The following is a 13,104-nucleotide window of genomic DNA, read 5'->3' on the forward strand; positions in this document are numbered from 1 at the left end:
TGGGTAATCGTTGACTTTCGACCGTTTGTTCAGTGACCATTCGAAGCTACAACACTGCTGAAAAGGATTTATGGTCATTGCAGTATCCCTGTGCTCACATGATCAAAAATTGGGTCTTGGCAGCCTACCTGCACTTCCATGTGCAGGGTCACTCCAACACTCCCCACCTGCTTATCTCTCCCCCACCTTTATCTCCATCTTTGCCCTTTGGTTGCCCTGCATCCTACCGTACAGGGTGGCAAGCAGGCTCTGGGGAAACTGCAGTAGTCCCAGTCCAGGCCCAGCCACAAATACTCTTAACTGTTCCACACTTTGAGACCCCTGCCACCCTGCACTTCACTGTCCCACTTCACATTTGCCATTCTGCTGATGAGATATGCCTAGCCTCGATGCCAGGCAGGGCTGGACTGGGTTTCGGCTGTCAGAAAAGCCAAAATCCATCCCTGAGTGGCAGCACACCAAAATCTTGGTAAAGTCCAAGGTATGAAGAATTAAAATATGTATACTATATTAAACATAAAACATAAGCCAAAGATCCCCTGAAAACATGTTCTTTAGAGGCAGTGCAAGCCCATCCAGAGATTACCCTGGTTCTGATAGACAAACACAATGAACCTACAGCAAATACATCTTGCTTGGGTTCAACTTTTCAGCCTCCAAACACCAGGATAAGATGCTAAAAGCCGCATCAGAAAGTAATGTGATATTTGATATAATTAATTAAAATATGTATAATAAAATGTTATAGGAAGATATCTGAATGATAACATTTTATACATAACTTGTACAAATTTACAGAAAATTAATATAAACAACTGCCTGATTAAAATTTCTGACATTTGTAGAAAGGATGTGTATAATTGATTATAAGATATAGGTCCATCTGCCATCTGGTGGTTATATATAACATTGTCTTTGCTTTTAAGTAAGTTTGCTTGTTTATGTTATCAAGATTGCAGTATTATATGCTCTTTTAATGCTTAAAAATACATAGATTTTCTTTGTATGGATAGAATGGGAAAGGTGAAAGAGTAGATAAAGCAAGTTCATATTATTTGAAAAGCAAATTAAGGAAAATTTAACTCCCTGTAATCTCACCCATCTCTTAGTTATACTTAGTACTAGTTATATATCAAATTAATGTACAGATAATTATTTGCAGAATAAAATGCCCATATGTTGTGGTTAGCCAGCAGCAGGTGCAGCTGGCTGAGGAGAGCGAGGACTCTGATGAAGGGCCAGGACCATCAGGGAGTGGACTGCTGCCTTCAGAGATTGTGGGGGCTGGCAGCAGTGATGAGGTTCCTGAGGAGTCTGTGCCAAGTGCACATGCACGAAGGATTGCTCAGAGGAAAGAACAGTTACAGCAGCACAGGTGACTCGGGAGTAAGGCTGCAAGGTAATGGCCCCTCTCTCAAGAGGATAAAAGCCAGCTTTGGAAAAGCATTCTTTGCAGACAGCAAAGAAGCTCTGAAACTCAACTCGTGGACATCTTAGTTCGTGTTTGGAAAATCTTGTAAATTAGTTCTTATCTCTGGGTTTTTGGCAGCCTTGACAAACAACTTGGCAAGGCTCTTTCTTGTTGGAGCTAGTTAGTGGAAAGCAGCCTTCAGAACAGAATTTGTTATTAAACCTTAAAAGGTGGGGGCTGCTGCCTTTGTCTGTGTTTGTTCTTTGGGAACCCGGTTGGGTCAGACCACCATAGGCATGGTTTGCAAGAATGAATAAGAATATATTCCTAAGATAATTCAAAGAAATAAAAAATGCAGCAAAGTTAAAACATTTTAAAAGACATAACCCCACTAACAATGTAAACACTCTGTTATCCTAAATATCTTTAGCAGGGAGTAAGCCACACGGTGGCATTTACTTCTGAAAAGATTTGGAAAGCATGTATAAGATTATTTCATAAAATAGCCTCTGATTTAATGAGAGGCAATTAATATAATCATAAAAATATTGATACAGTGCTCTTGTATTTGCTTTACCATATTTTGCATAATGCAATCAAAACACACAGTGCTTAATACTTGCTGGGAGTACTACATGAGTTACACATGAATATTCAGGAATAGTACTGACTACATGAATGGGATGTAGGTAATTTGTGATGTAAGAGCTAATAAGATTAGACATTGTGCAGTATGTGTAAGGACTGTTTGTTTAAAATGTATCTTTATGTGCTGATGGATCAGTGTAATCACAGTAAATTCATGATAATTATTTATATAAAAGCTTATGTTTTTAAATAGGTGCTGTGTAATTATAAAGTAAGGAACACAAACCCTGACTGTGAACTTATAGGCTTAATGAATGAGAAGAGATGGAATATAAAAGGAGAAGGAAAACAAGATAGAGACTACTGGAGTGAAGCATAGATGGAGAACCCGTATTACAGATTTAGCCATTTCAAAAAGGAGTGGATGACTGACTCAACTTTGAAATGTTTTACTAGGTTAGACTATCTGGTTCTTTTCTCAACAATAGAAACCCCATTATCTTTGGCAGCACACACAGACATACACACACACACAAAACAGGATAGGAGCCTAATGGTATCTAGTTGTTTGTTATAGACATTTTGTATTCAAAGATGAATGACATCAAATGAATACTGTACTTAAATATGATAGCTGATACCATAGATATATCAGTTCAAGTAGTAGCTGGAAACGTACTGAATAATATAAACATACTGAATAAATTAAAAGATATGCATTCAAATTGTGTTATTTTATTTTTTTTAAATGTTTATCACATTAAATTAAAAAGGAAAACAGAATATCAGGTAACCTGTATTATCTCGTGAGAAATATCAAATAAATCTAGTGGAATCAATTCCTGATCTTCATCAATTGTTTGCTTATGTCTGATCCTCCAGGAGCTGAGTTTCTTAAACAGTCCTAAAAAAGATGCAATTTTGCCTTTGTTTCTCTCTTTCTTAGCTTTATTGCAAGGTTTGTTTTTCAGAGTCTTATATTTCCCATGCTGTTTTTTACTTCTAAATAATGATTTTAAATTCCAGTAGCTGCAAGTATTGATTAATTTTGTAGTTTCTGTTTTTGTTCTTTGCATTTTTCTTTCCATGTTCAGGAAAGCCATGAATCTGTCATTCAGTTTCTTGATGTTTGCTGTTAATTGAGGTAATTTTTCTGAAAGTTCTAGTAGATTAACAAGTTCAGTCATCCTTCAAAAAGCCTCTTGATAGTTACGGCTTTCAACTTCTAAGAATAGGAAAATATTATTAACTTTAATCAGTTAAAGCCTTAATATTTAGACATTGTTAAAACTTACTAACCTTGTTTGTTAATGAATTTGGCAGAGGTCCATGGATCAAGACATAGCATACACAAATACAGCGTCAGTGAAGTTCTTTGAAGAATGAGTAGTATTCCGTTTCTTTGGAAGCAGATGACATCACTATTGGTTGAGTTACTTCATATGTCAGCTCAGAAATACAGATTGTGTATATAAGAATATTCATCAAAGACTATACTTGAATAATTCCACATTCAATTGGATATTTGCTGGTAGGATCTTACCTGATGGCCTTTCATAGACGTAACTTCAATAATCTTAGGTCTTTATTCTGGACATCGTTTGTTTAGCATTTCTCTTTAACTGAATAAGGACAGCATACCAAGATGTATAAAATCATGAAAATTTTCATGTCTTCAGCAAACTTATAAAAACTGTACCAAGTAAAATCAGATCAAATCCATCACCTAAGCTATTCTTAGCCACTATCTGTGTAGGCTAATTCGTATAATTTGCATTCCACATCTGTTCTTAGAACATAGATTTCAGAAATGCCTCTTTCTACACTGATGTCATACATGTTATAATAGTTGCTATACAAAAGCATGGTGAATGAAATAGTAATACAGACTCTCAACTGTAGCTGTTACAGCAAACTGTAGTCATACTGCAGTGTAAAGCATAGTGATATGTATCCTTTTTATATTTACAAAATTAAATTATGTATTACAGTGAGTGCCTATTCATTGCTTGATGAAATACCAAGTGCTGCCATTATCTTTAAAAAGCTATATAGGCTGAGCTTAATCTAGGCTGAGATAATGCCTTTCTGTGGGAGCCTCCATATCACTAAGATCATCTCCAAACTTGTGGTAATGATGTATGGTGGGTGTGAATCATTCTTTTGTGCTTTAGGTTTTTTATCTCTTCTAGATTGAGGGTAAGTATTAGTTATATTACTCTTTAAAAAGAGTTTTCTTTTTTAAAAAACAAATTTTATTAATTTTAAAGACAAAGAAAACATAAAACATAAAACCTCTTTTCTCTTTAAAAAGAGTTTTCATTGTTCTTTAACGTTTGTGCTTGGTTTTGTCTACCAATAATTTGTATGGTAAACAACCTGAAGAAATAGCTTTTATACTGGCTAACAATGAGCACAAACCTATGTGTTGAAAATAAAGGGAAGTAATTGTAATGGAAATATGCAAGAACCAAAGGGGGTGAAATATTCTTTTAAGCCCTGGGAAGCTAGATAATATTCAGAAGCAATTCAGACAAATGCCTTTCTGATTCACTGTGCTGTACTTCTCTATTTCTTAGAGTTCAATTGGGTTTGCAAGGTTCTATTGTTATATCCTCTCAATAAAATAATTGTATTAATAGTTCTAGCCTTTGGAGATAGTTTTCTGTTCTGGCCTTCTAGTAGAGCTGGCACCTACATAGCATCACCTAGACAACTAAATGTTAATAACCAGTGTCAATGGATTTTAAGAGCCTTCCTGTCATGTGATTATGGACCCATACATCTCACAGCAGTGACTCTGGAGAGAGTATACAATTTAAAGTACAAGGTATAATTCATAATGCCCTGATTAAAACCATACCCCTCCCTCCCAAGGCAGAGCATTCCTGCTAGGGGAAAAAATTTATTCTGGCATGCCAATATTTTGATTTCAAAATGTAAAAATAAATTTAATACAATAGTGAAAAATCATTTAAAAGATACATTAAAATGACAAGATCAAACTACATTTTTATAAAAACATCTTTTTAATAAATTAATGGATTCAAGTTTATAATAGACATGAGAATGTAACAAAAGTCAACATCTGCTATTTCATACAAATACTATGCATTACAGTAAACCTATTTTTAGTTTACAAAAATGTGTTGGTGAAAACTCTCTTAAACCACCTAAAAGTGAACATCAGTTGTTAACAGAGTTGTATTGCATGTAATCAAGAACCTCACCATTTATAATGAACCCATCCAGTTTACTAGTGTAGTCTGACATTTGTTAGCAATTAATTTTTAACTTCTTAAATATGAATGGCATCTTAAAAATGGCTTTAATAAGACAAAACATCAACTACAGTATTCTCTTTGATAAGAAACAAAATAGAACTTGGGCAGATCAGAGAACCCAAAATGTATTTCTTCTACCCGTTTTTCTTTTAAGGTTGAGATATCCAGTATTATAGGTAGAAAATGTTTTAGCTTAATGCACACTATGGCTACTGGGAGAAATGCATTCCCTGCTGAGTAGTAATGCTGGTGAAATATACCTTCAACTGTTGCTAGTTAGGAAAGTAGATTTTGGCAGGTTGCTTTGTTCAAGGAATCAAGTGTAGAATTGATATAGCACACATGATAAGTTATAGGACTGCCATCATTCCCTAAGATTGTAGCAGCTTCAGAATTCAGCTGTTTGTGGACATAAAGTCATTATAAAATGCCACAAAATGTATAATAGAAAAATCCAGTAAAATCAGAATATATAACCATGTTATTAAATAATTGCTTTTACTTAGTATGCCATGTATTTCCTTGCATTCCTTACATGCTATTGTCGTGGATACAGACATAAAATGTCAAATTATTCTGTAATTAATAATAAAGCCAGTTATGTTATAGAATCTATTATGGAGATTCCATCAACTCTGCATGGGTAAAATTTCATGGCACTGGTAAGTAATGTCAAAAAATATGTGCATCATCCTTCCTTGAAAGGAGTGGATAAATTTATATCTATCAGTATATGAATGTTTTCTTTGTTAACATATCAACTTCCTTAATAGATGGAGACCCATACTACTCTTTCCCATATCAGTTGAAAAACCAAATTATCTCATTGTCAGTTTATAGAGAAACACTCTATGCTTATGATTTTAATAGTGTATTCTCAGAAACCCAATTTAGATGATTGCTTAAAAAACATGGGATTTAAACATTAAATTTGAAATTAACCAATAAGTTACTCTGGTTAAATCATAAAAATGACTAGTAAGAATGTATTTGCTTATTAAAAGGACTGGCTACAATATATAATGTTTTTTAATATCCATTATATATATATAACTTTCAATAGGATGATGTTACATACCTGAGTATTGTTTGCAATAGCAAATGTATCCACAAAGGAGCATAAAATGTTGTTATTGGAAGAATTTGTATTCTTCACTAATGCAAGCCTTGAAAGCCTTGGTTTAAACACAACTTCCAAGTATTTGGAAGAGTTTTAAAACCACATATATAAAAATCTGAACCCAATTTCAATTAGATGCCAGTACTATTTTTAATTCTATCCCAACGAAATTATGTCAGCAATAGAACACGTTAAATAGAAGATATTCCTCTAATATTTTTGCAAATGATTTTTTTGTAGTTCACACAGTATATATTGCTATTTAATGGCACAAAAATGTCTATAACTTATTCATCTAAAACACTCATTGCTTCGGCAAAAAACACAGTGAGCTGGATAAAGCATTTGGTTTGCTTGAATCTGAGAATTGAGAAAGGCAATTAAAACTGTCACTTCTCTTGGAGTTTCTGAACTGGAATTCTATTTAACAACACTTTACATCTGCTGAATAATCCACATTTTTAGTTTCCAAAGGACCTATTGTTTACCATGTTCTAAATTAACTCATCCACAAGTTTATATGAATCTGTAATTTATCTGTTTTATCTGCATCTTATAACTTTAGATTTTAAATGATATGTGAAACAGGCACTATTATCTGAAAAATTCAGAATGATTTTTCATATCTGCAAATCAGATAAAAGCATGAGGCAGTTGAAATAAAATGACTGCAATTTATCACCCCAAAGAATGCACTTGTATTTGTAATAAAATATAAATTTGCTCATTGTAATTGAAAAAAATTGACATAGAAGTCACATTTTAGGAACATTTCTGCTAAATAGTAGGGCTACTTCCTTTCTTTCTTAGATAAAATTCTTTATATTGATAATTCTGTACCCTGTTTACACATAGTATTCACTAGTTCCTTGTACACCAATAAGAGTTGGAAGAGACATACTCTAACCTATTCTATTCCAAGGCAGTAGCAAGGAACACTGACCATTACTATACTTCCACTGATGCTGAATTTATTCATTTTCTTTTAATGGCTGATATCCCTCAGGGATTTGTAACAGCAGCACACAATACTGTAAACAGTTTAACTTCTGCTCAATTAGTCCAAGTCATTTGATTAGATTAAAATGAAGATTCCATTTGAGTTCTTCTCGAGTTCTTTCCATTTCATCAAGACACTTTTTTCACTACATATAAAATCCTGAGCAGAACACCATGGGTTTGAATTAGTTCTCTAATTACAAACCAAAGACACCATCAAATGTCTATTTACTATTGTATAAGGGAAGTCAGTTATTGACAAAGCTTCCAAAATTACAGTACTTTGGACTAAACCTATATTTTAGTATGATGGCCAGTTCTTGCCCCTGATGCTGAACTTGACAGAGAAGTTGATGTTGCAGCATCTTCTGCTTCTTCTAGGACTTCCTGAAGCTCTTGGCTTACACTAGACTGAAGGGCAGCAGGTGTAAGCCATTCTTTTGGTAGACAACTCTGGAGAAAAGGAATACAGGAACTGAAATAGGCAAGACGATTCACCCAACGAGGAATCTCTCTTCCACAGAGAATCTAGATGGAATTAACAAGTTAATCATTAAGTACGGTATATCTGGGCTCCTATCTGAAATCAATAATTTCTCTTTCAATTGAAATATTCAAATATACAGTTATAGCACAAAGTAAATTTCTACTAATATTGCCTGCCAGGCTGATAATATAAGTTATAAATCTAATTTTCAGGCAGAAGTAACTGACAATTCTGAACTTGCATGTATACTGTGCATCTATTTTTTCCAATAAAGACTAATTAGAACATAAGTACAATGAAACATCACTTATACGTATGGAAGGTAATGTGGGTCATGTCATAATGATATCCAAATGCCACAAATAGTAATGTATTGATACCACTTCAGCAATATCTGAATTACATTAGATGTGCCAGACTTGTCCGTTATTTTAAAGTGATGCCTATATGGAAATTTGGTCGTCTGCATCCACAAATCTGGGAAATGGAGGTCCATTAATAAAAGTTGCAGTAATACTAATAAAAATAGTAAAATAAACACTATATAGGAACAGGGGTGAGATTCAAAATTTTTAACAACTGGTTCTGTGGGCATGGCTTAGGTGGCAGACGTGGCTTGGTGGTCATGTTATTGGCTGGATGTGACCAACTCAATATCATTCACATCAAGGCACGCATCTCCTCGCCTGGCCTCTCATGACTGTGGGGATGCTACAACAGTCCCAAGTGTGAAAAAGGGTCATGTCACTTTTTTCAGTGCCATTGTAACTTTGAATGGTCACTCCACACAAGCAAAGTACCAGCAAAGGAGGGGGAAAAAACTCCAGAGATGTTCCTGAGACAGAAAATCCAGTCCTGCCAAGAATCTAATAAAGGTTAACAGAGAGGCAGCTTCTGTAAGCAACACCAGAATGTTTCCTTCCTGCCTCCCTTACAGGATTAGGCCAGTAATTTCTTCTAACAACTGGTTCTCTGAACTGCTTAGAATAGTAACCAGTTCTAGCGAATAGGTGCGAACTGGTAGAATACCACCCCATATAGGAGGTCACTAATGATGTTTCCACTATTATTCTGTCCTTATATATTGTTTTTAGTAAATAGAACAAATCCCATGAAATAATTCTTTGCTTAACTGACCTCTCTAGAAATGCAAATGGAATATTCTGTCATTGCCAAGTGCAATCTGGAAACAGAGGTAACTTAAGGAGTCTATTTATAAGATATAAAAAGGTTACTTTTTAAAATAATGGCATCTGTACAAATTAAACTTGCCTCTGATAAAGCTGAAGAAAAGTGATTGCAGTTTTTGTGCATTAAGTGATAAGCATTTCCCTTAAATTCTTTTCCAAGTTCTTCTATAATTTTTTCTATATCTTCCTCCATGAAGTCAGTACTTCCAAGAACAACAGCTTCTCTGAAATAAAAGACTGAAAATTAAAAGATTCTTGCAATTTAGGCAAGAGTTTTTCATTTCCATTCTCTTTTGAGAACACAGATAACACTTCTGGAAACCAGCCTTCATTTAAAACATACTAACTTTGAACTTCATGTTCAATGAATATTTCACAATATTGCTTTTTTAGAATTATACTTTTTTATATATAGGCACATCAGCTTACTTGTGTAGGCTTATTTTTTATCTAACAATCATGGGAAGAGCTTTTTAATATGAAAGCACAACAAATACACTGCTCAAAAAAATAAAGGGAACACTTAAACAACACAATGTAACTCCAAGTCAATCACACTTCTGTGAAATCAAACTGTCCACTTAGGTAGCAACACTGATTGACAATCAATTTCACATGCTGTTGTGCAAATAGTATAGACAACAGGTGGAAAGCATAGGCAGTTAGCAAGACATCCCCAATAAAGGAGTGGTTCTGCAGGTGGTGGTCACAGACCACTTCTTAGTTCCTATGCTTTCTGGCTGATGGTTTGGTCACTTTTGAATGCTGGTGGTGCTTTCACTCTAGTGGTAGCATGAGACAGAGTCTACAACCCACACAAGTGGCTCAGGTCGTGCAGCTCATCCAGGATGGCACATCAATGCGAGCTGTGGCAAGAAGGTTTGCTGTGTCTGTCAGTGTAGTGTCCAGAGCATGGAGGCGCTACCAGGAGACAGGCCAGGACATCAGGAGACATGGAGGAGGCCGTAGGAGGGCAACAACCCAGCAACAGGACCGCTACCTCCACCTTTGTGCAAGGAGGGACAGGAGGAGCACTGCCAGAGCCCTGCAAAATGACCTCCAGTGGGCCACAAATGTGCATGTGGCTGATCAAAGTCAGAAACAGACTCCATGAGGGTGGTATGACGGCCCAACGTCCACAGGTGGGGGTTGTGCTTACAGCCCAACACCATGCAGGACGTTTGGCATTTGCCAGAGAACACCAAGATTGGCAAATTCACCATTGGTGCCCTGTGCTCTTCACAGATGAAAGCAGGTTCACACTGAGCACATGTGACACACGACAGGGTCTGGAGACGCCATGGAGAATGTTCTGCTGCCTGCAACATCCTCCAGCATGACCGGTTTGGCAGTGGGTCAGTAATGGTGTGGGGTGGCATTTCTTTAGGGGGCTGCACAGCCCTCCATGTGCTCGCCAGAAGTAGCCTGACTGCCATTAGGTACCGATATGAGATCCTCAGACCCCTTGTAAGACCATATGCTGGTGCAGTTGGCCCTGGGTTCCTCCTAATGCAAGACAATGCTCTTAGACCTCATGTGGCTGGAGTGTGTCAGCAGTTCCTGCAAGACGAAGGCATTGATGCTATGGACTGGCCCGCCCGTTCCCCAGACCTGAATCCAATTGAGCACATCTGGGACATCATGTCTTGCTCCATCCACCAATGCTATGTTGCATCACAGACTGTCCAGGAGTTGGGGGATGCTTTAGACCAGGTGTGGGAGGAGATCCCTCAGGAGACCATCCACCACCTCATCAAGAGCATGCCCAGGCATTGTAGCAAGGTCATACAGGCACGTGGAGGCCACACACACACTACTGAGCCTCATTTTGACTTGTTTTAAGGACATTACATTAAAGTTGGATCAGCCTGTAGTGTTTTTTTCCACTTTAACTTTGAGTGTAACTCCAAATCCAGACCTCCCTGGGTTGCTAAATTTGATTTCCATTGATAATTTTTATGTGATTTTGTTGTCAGCACATTCAACTATGTAATGAACAAAGTATTTAATAACAATATTTCATTCATTCAGATCTAGGATGTCTTATTTTTGTGTTCCCTTTATTTTTTTGAGCAGTGTATATTACTATTATAAACAAGGATTAAAATTTTATTAATAGGAGATGGGCAGCTACTTTCGTTTTGATCATACAGTTTCGAATTTACAAGTTGCAGTCAATAACTGTTTAAATAAATTTCAGAACACACTAACGAAAATTGCTTACTTGAATTTAAATGTTTCCCCTAATTCAGATGCATTTCCTGGTAAAATTTCAAATATTCCAGAAAAAGGATATGGATGACCACCATAAGCAAATTCTGAAAGACAAATTCAAGATATTATCCTTGTTAGTAATAGCTGACTTCTCTATACAAATAATTTTCCAGGCATGCTTAAAACTGATATACTATCATATCAAAAATATTGCTACAAAATCTAGACAAATCTTAAGACTTGGTACTTATAATATAAAGATTTATATTTGAGTTGGGAGTATTAGGTTGAAAGATTATAAGGTAAATGCTATTTATGCCAAGTAAATCTCCCTCTGAAGAAGATAGGTGGTTAAGAAAGATGAACTATTAACAAAAGAAGTATGAAACCATGGGGAAAAAAATCCCAGAATTATTGCAGTTTTGGCTGTGGTAAAATGTGCCTCACTTTCCTGATCAGATGAACATATTTCAGATGCTTGGCCACCTATTCACATTTATGACTAGTTGCTAAAGTACTCTGTGATCTGATTTCCTATTTACAATCTTCTCTGCTAATCTCTCCAGAAATATCAGTGAGGAAGCAGATAATGAAGTTCGTAAGCAGAACGGACGTTGGATTTGTCTGTTCTGCTACCATTTCTGCCCCACTGGAGAAAATGCTAGCAAACACCAGTATTCTGAGCCTTCCAGTTTTCACCAGATTTGAGGTCCAGTCCTCTAATGTGCCAAGAAATTTCCCCTCTGAACACCACTGTTCTCATGATCATTCAGAAGGCCCCAAATTGTCCTAAAAATGACAGGAATGGAGCCTGTTTAAGGATGAGGTAAGGTAGCCTTAGTAGTCAGCAACTGCAGAACAATGGAAAGCAATAGTGATTAGACTTATATACCGCTTCTTAGTGCTTTACACCACTCTAAGCGGTTTACAGAGTCAACATATTGCCCCAACAATCTGGGTCCTCATTTTACCAACCTTGGAAGGATGGAAGGCTGAGTCAACCTTGAACTGGTCACAAATGCCTGGCAATGGGCAGTTAGTCTGCAATACTGAAGTCTAACCACTGTGCCACCCATGGCTCTTTTTCTCTCTCTCTTACATGGAAGTCAACCTGAGCATGGTGGGGCATGGAGTGAGCCCAAGCCTCCCAGACATGGTGGGGTGGAGAAAAGGCCCATATCTCTTGGCTATGGTGGGGAACCTGGGTTCTCTCCCTGCCCCACCATGCTCAGGTGGCCCAAGTCTTCTGGCATTTCACTCAACATATCCAACTGGGAAAGCTAGATTGTGATAAATTTAAAATTAAAAACTGTCAATCTCTTCCTACGCACACAAAAAGTTCCATTTTAATCCTTTTAGTAAAAAAATATAACGCACATAGGTACATACCTCTACCATATATCTCAATTCCTGAGTGAAATACTCCAATTCCAAGGGAGGAAGTGTATTCATTCATCCAGTACTAGAAAAGAACATAGGAAATGTAGCTAAATGTAAATTTACATTCCACATGCCAAGGCTATTTCTGAGGGGGAAGACCATTTTAATTAATTTTTCCTGAAATGTTCAAAACATTACTGAGCATTAAGACAGTCATAGATAGAGCGCAGTCTAATTTAACTAGGCGCTAGGAAGCTTAATAATCCACTGCTTATTTGTTTGCTATATCAAAGTATAATCAGACAACTAAATCCAAGGAACTTTTCTCACCCATTAAAAAAATACCTTTACAGCTACAGAAAAGAACATCTTTTACTGGACAAAAAAGGCTGTAACTGATTTTGAATGTGGATTTAAAAATACTGATTACA

At 36.4% G+C, this 13,104-nt stretch overlaps 1 protein-coding gene across 1 annotated transcript; it reads right to left on the minus strand.

Moving 5' to 3' along the window:
• Nucleotides 1-5,009: 5,009 nt before the first annotated feature.
• DESI2 (desumoylating isopeptidase 2) lies at nucleotides 5,010-12,861 on the minus strand. The gene is made up of 4 exons (XM_026695436.2): nucleotides 12,683-12,861; nucleotides 11,304-11,397; nucleotides 9,162-9,303; nucleotides 5,010-7,930 (listed from the first exon to the last, which is right to left on the minus strand). The coding sequence occupies exons 1-4, from the start codon at nucleotides 12,747-12,749 to the stop codon at nucleotides 7,697-7,699; spliced, it is 537 nt and encodes a 178-aa protein (XP_026551221.1). The 5' UTR covers nucleotides 12,750-12,861; the 3' UTR covers nucleotides 5,010-7,696.
• Between the last annotated feature and the right edge of the window lie 243 nt (nucleotides 12,862-13,104).

The sequence above is a fragment of the Pseudonaja textilis genome, chromosome 1 (genome assembly GCF_049901715.1).
Source record: "Pseudonaja textilis isolate UNSWEBS1 chromosome 1, rPseTex1.2, whole genome shotgun sequence".
Lineage (NCBI taxonomy): Eukaryota > Metazoa > Chordata > Lepidosauria > Squamata > Elapidae > Pseudonaja > Pseudonaja textilis.

Coding starts and splice junctions, on each gene's coding strand:
- DESI2 (XM_026695436.2), bottom strand. CDS start 12,749: ATGAATGAATACACTTCCTCCCTTGGAATTGGAGTATTTCACTCAGGA. Junction 9,304..11,303: donor GGGGAAACATTTAAATTCAA/GTAAGCAATTTT, acceptor CTTTTATTTCAG/AGAAGCTGTTGTTCTTGGAA. Junction 7,931..9,161: donor TTTCTTCAGCTTTATCAGAG/GCAAGTTTAATT, acceptor AATTCCATCTAG/ATTCTCTGTGGAAGAGAGAT.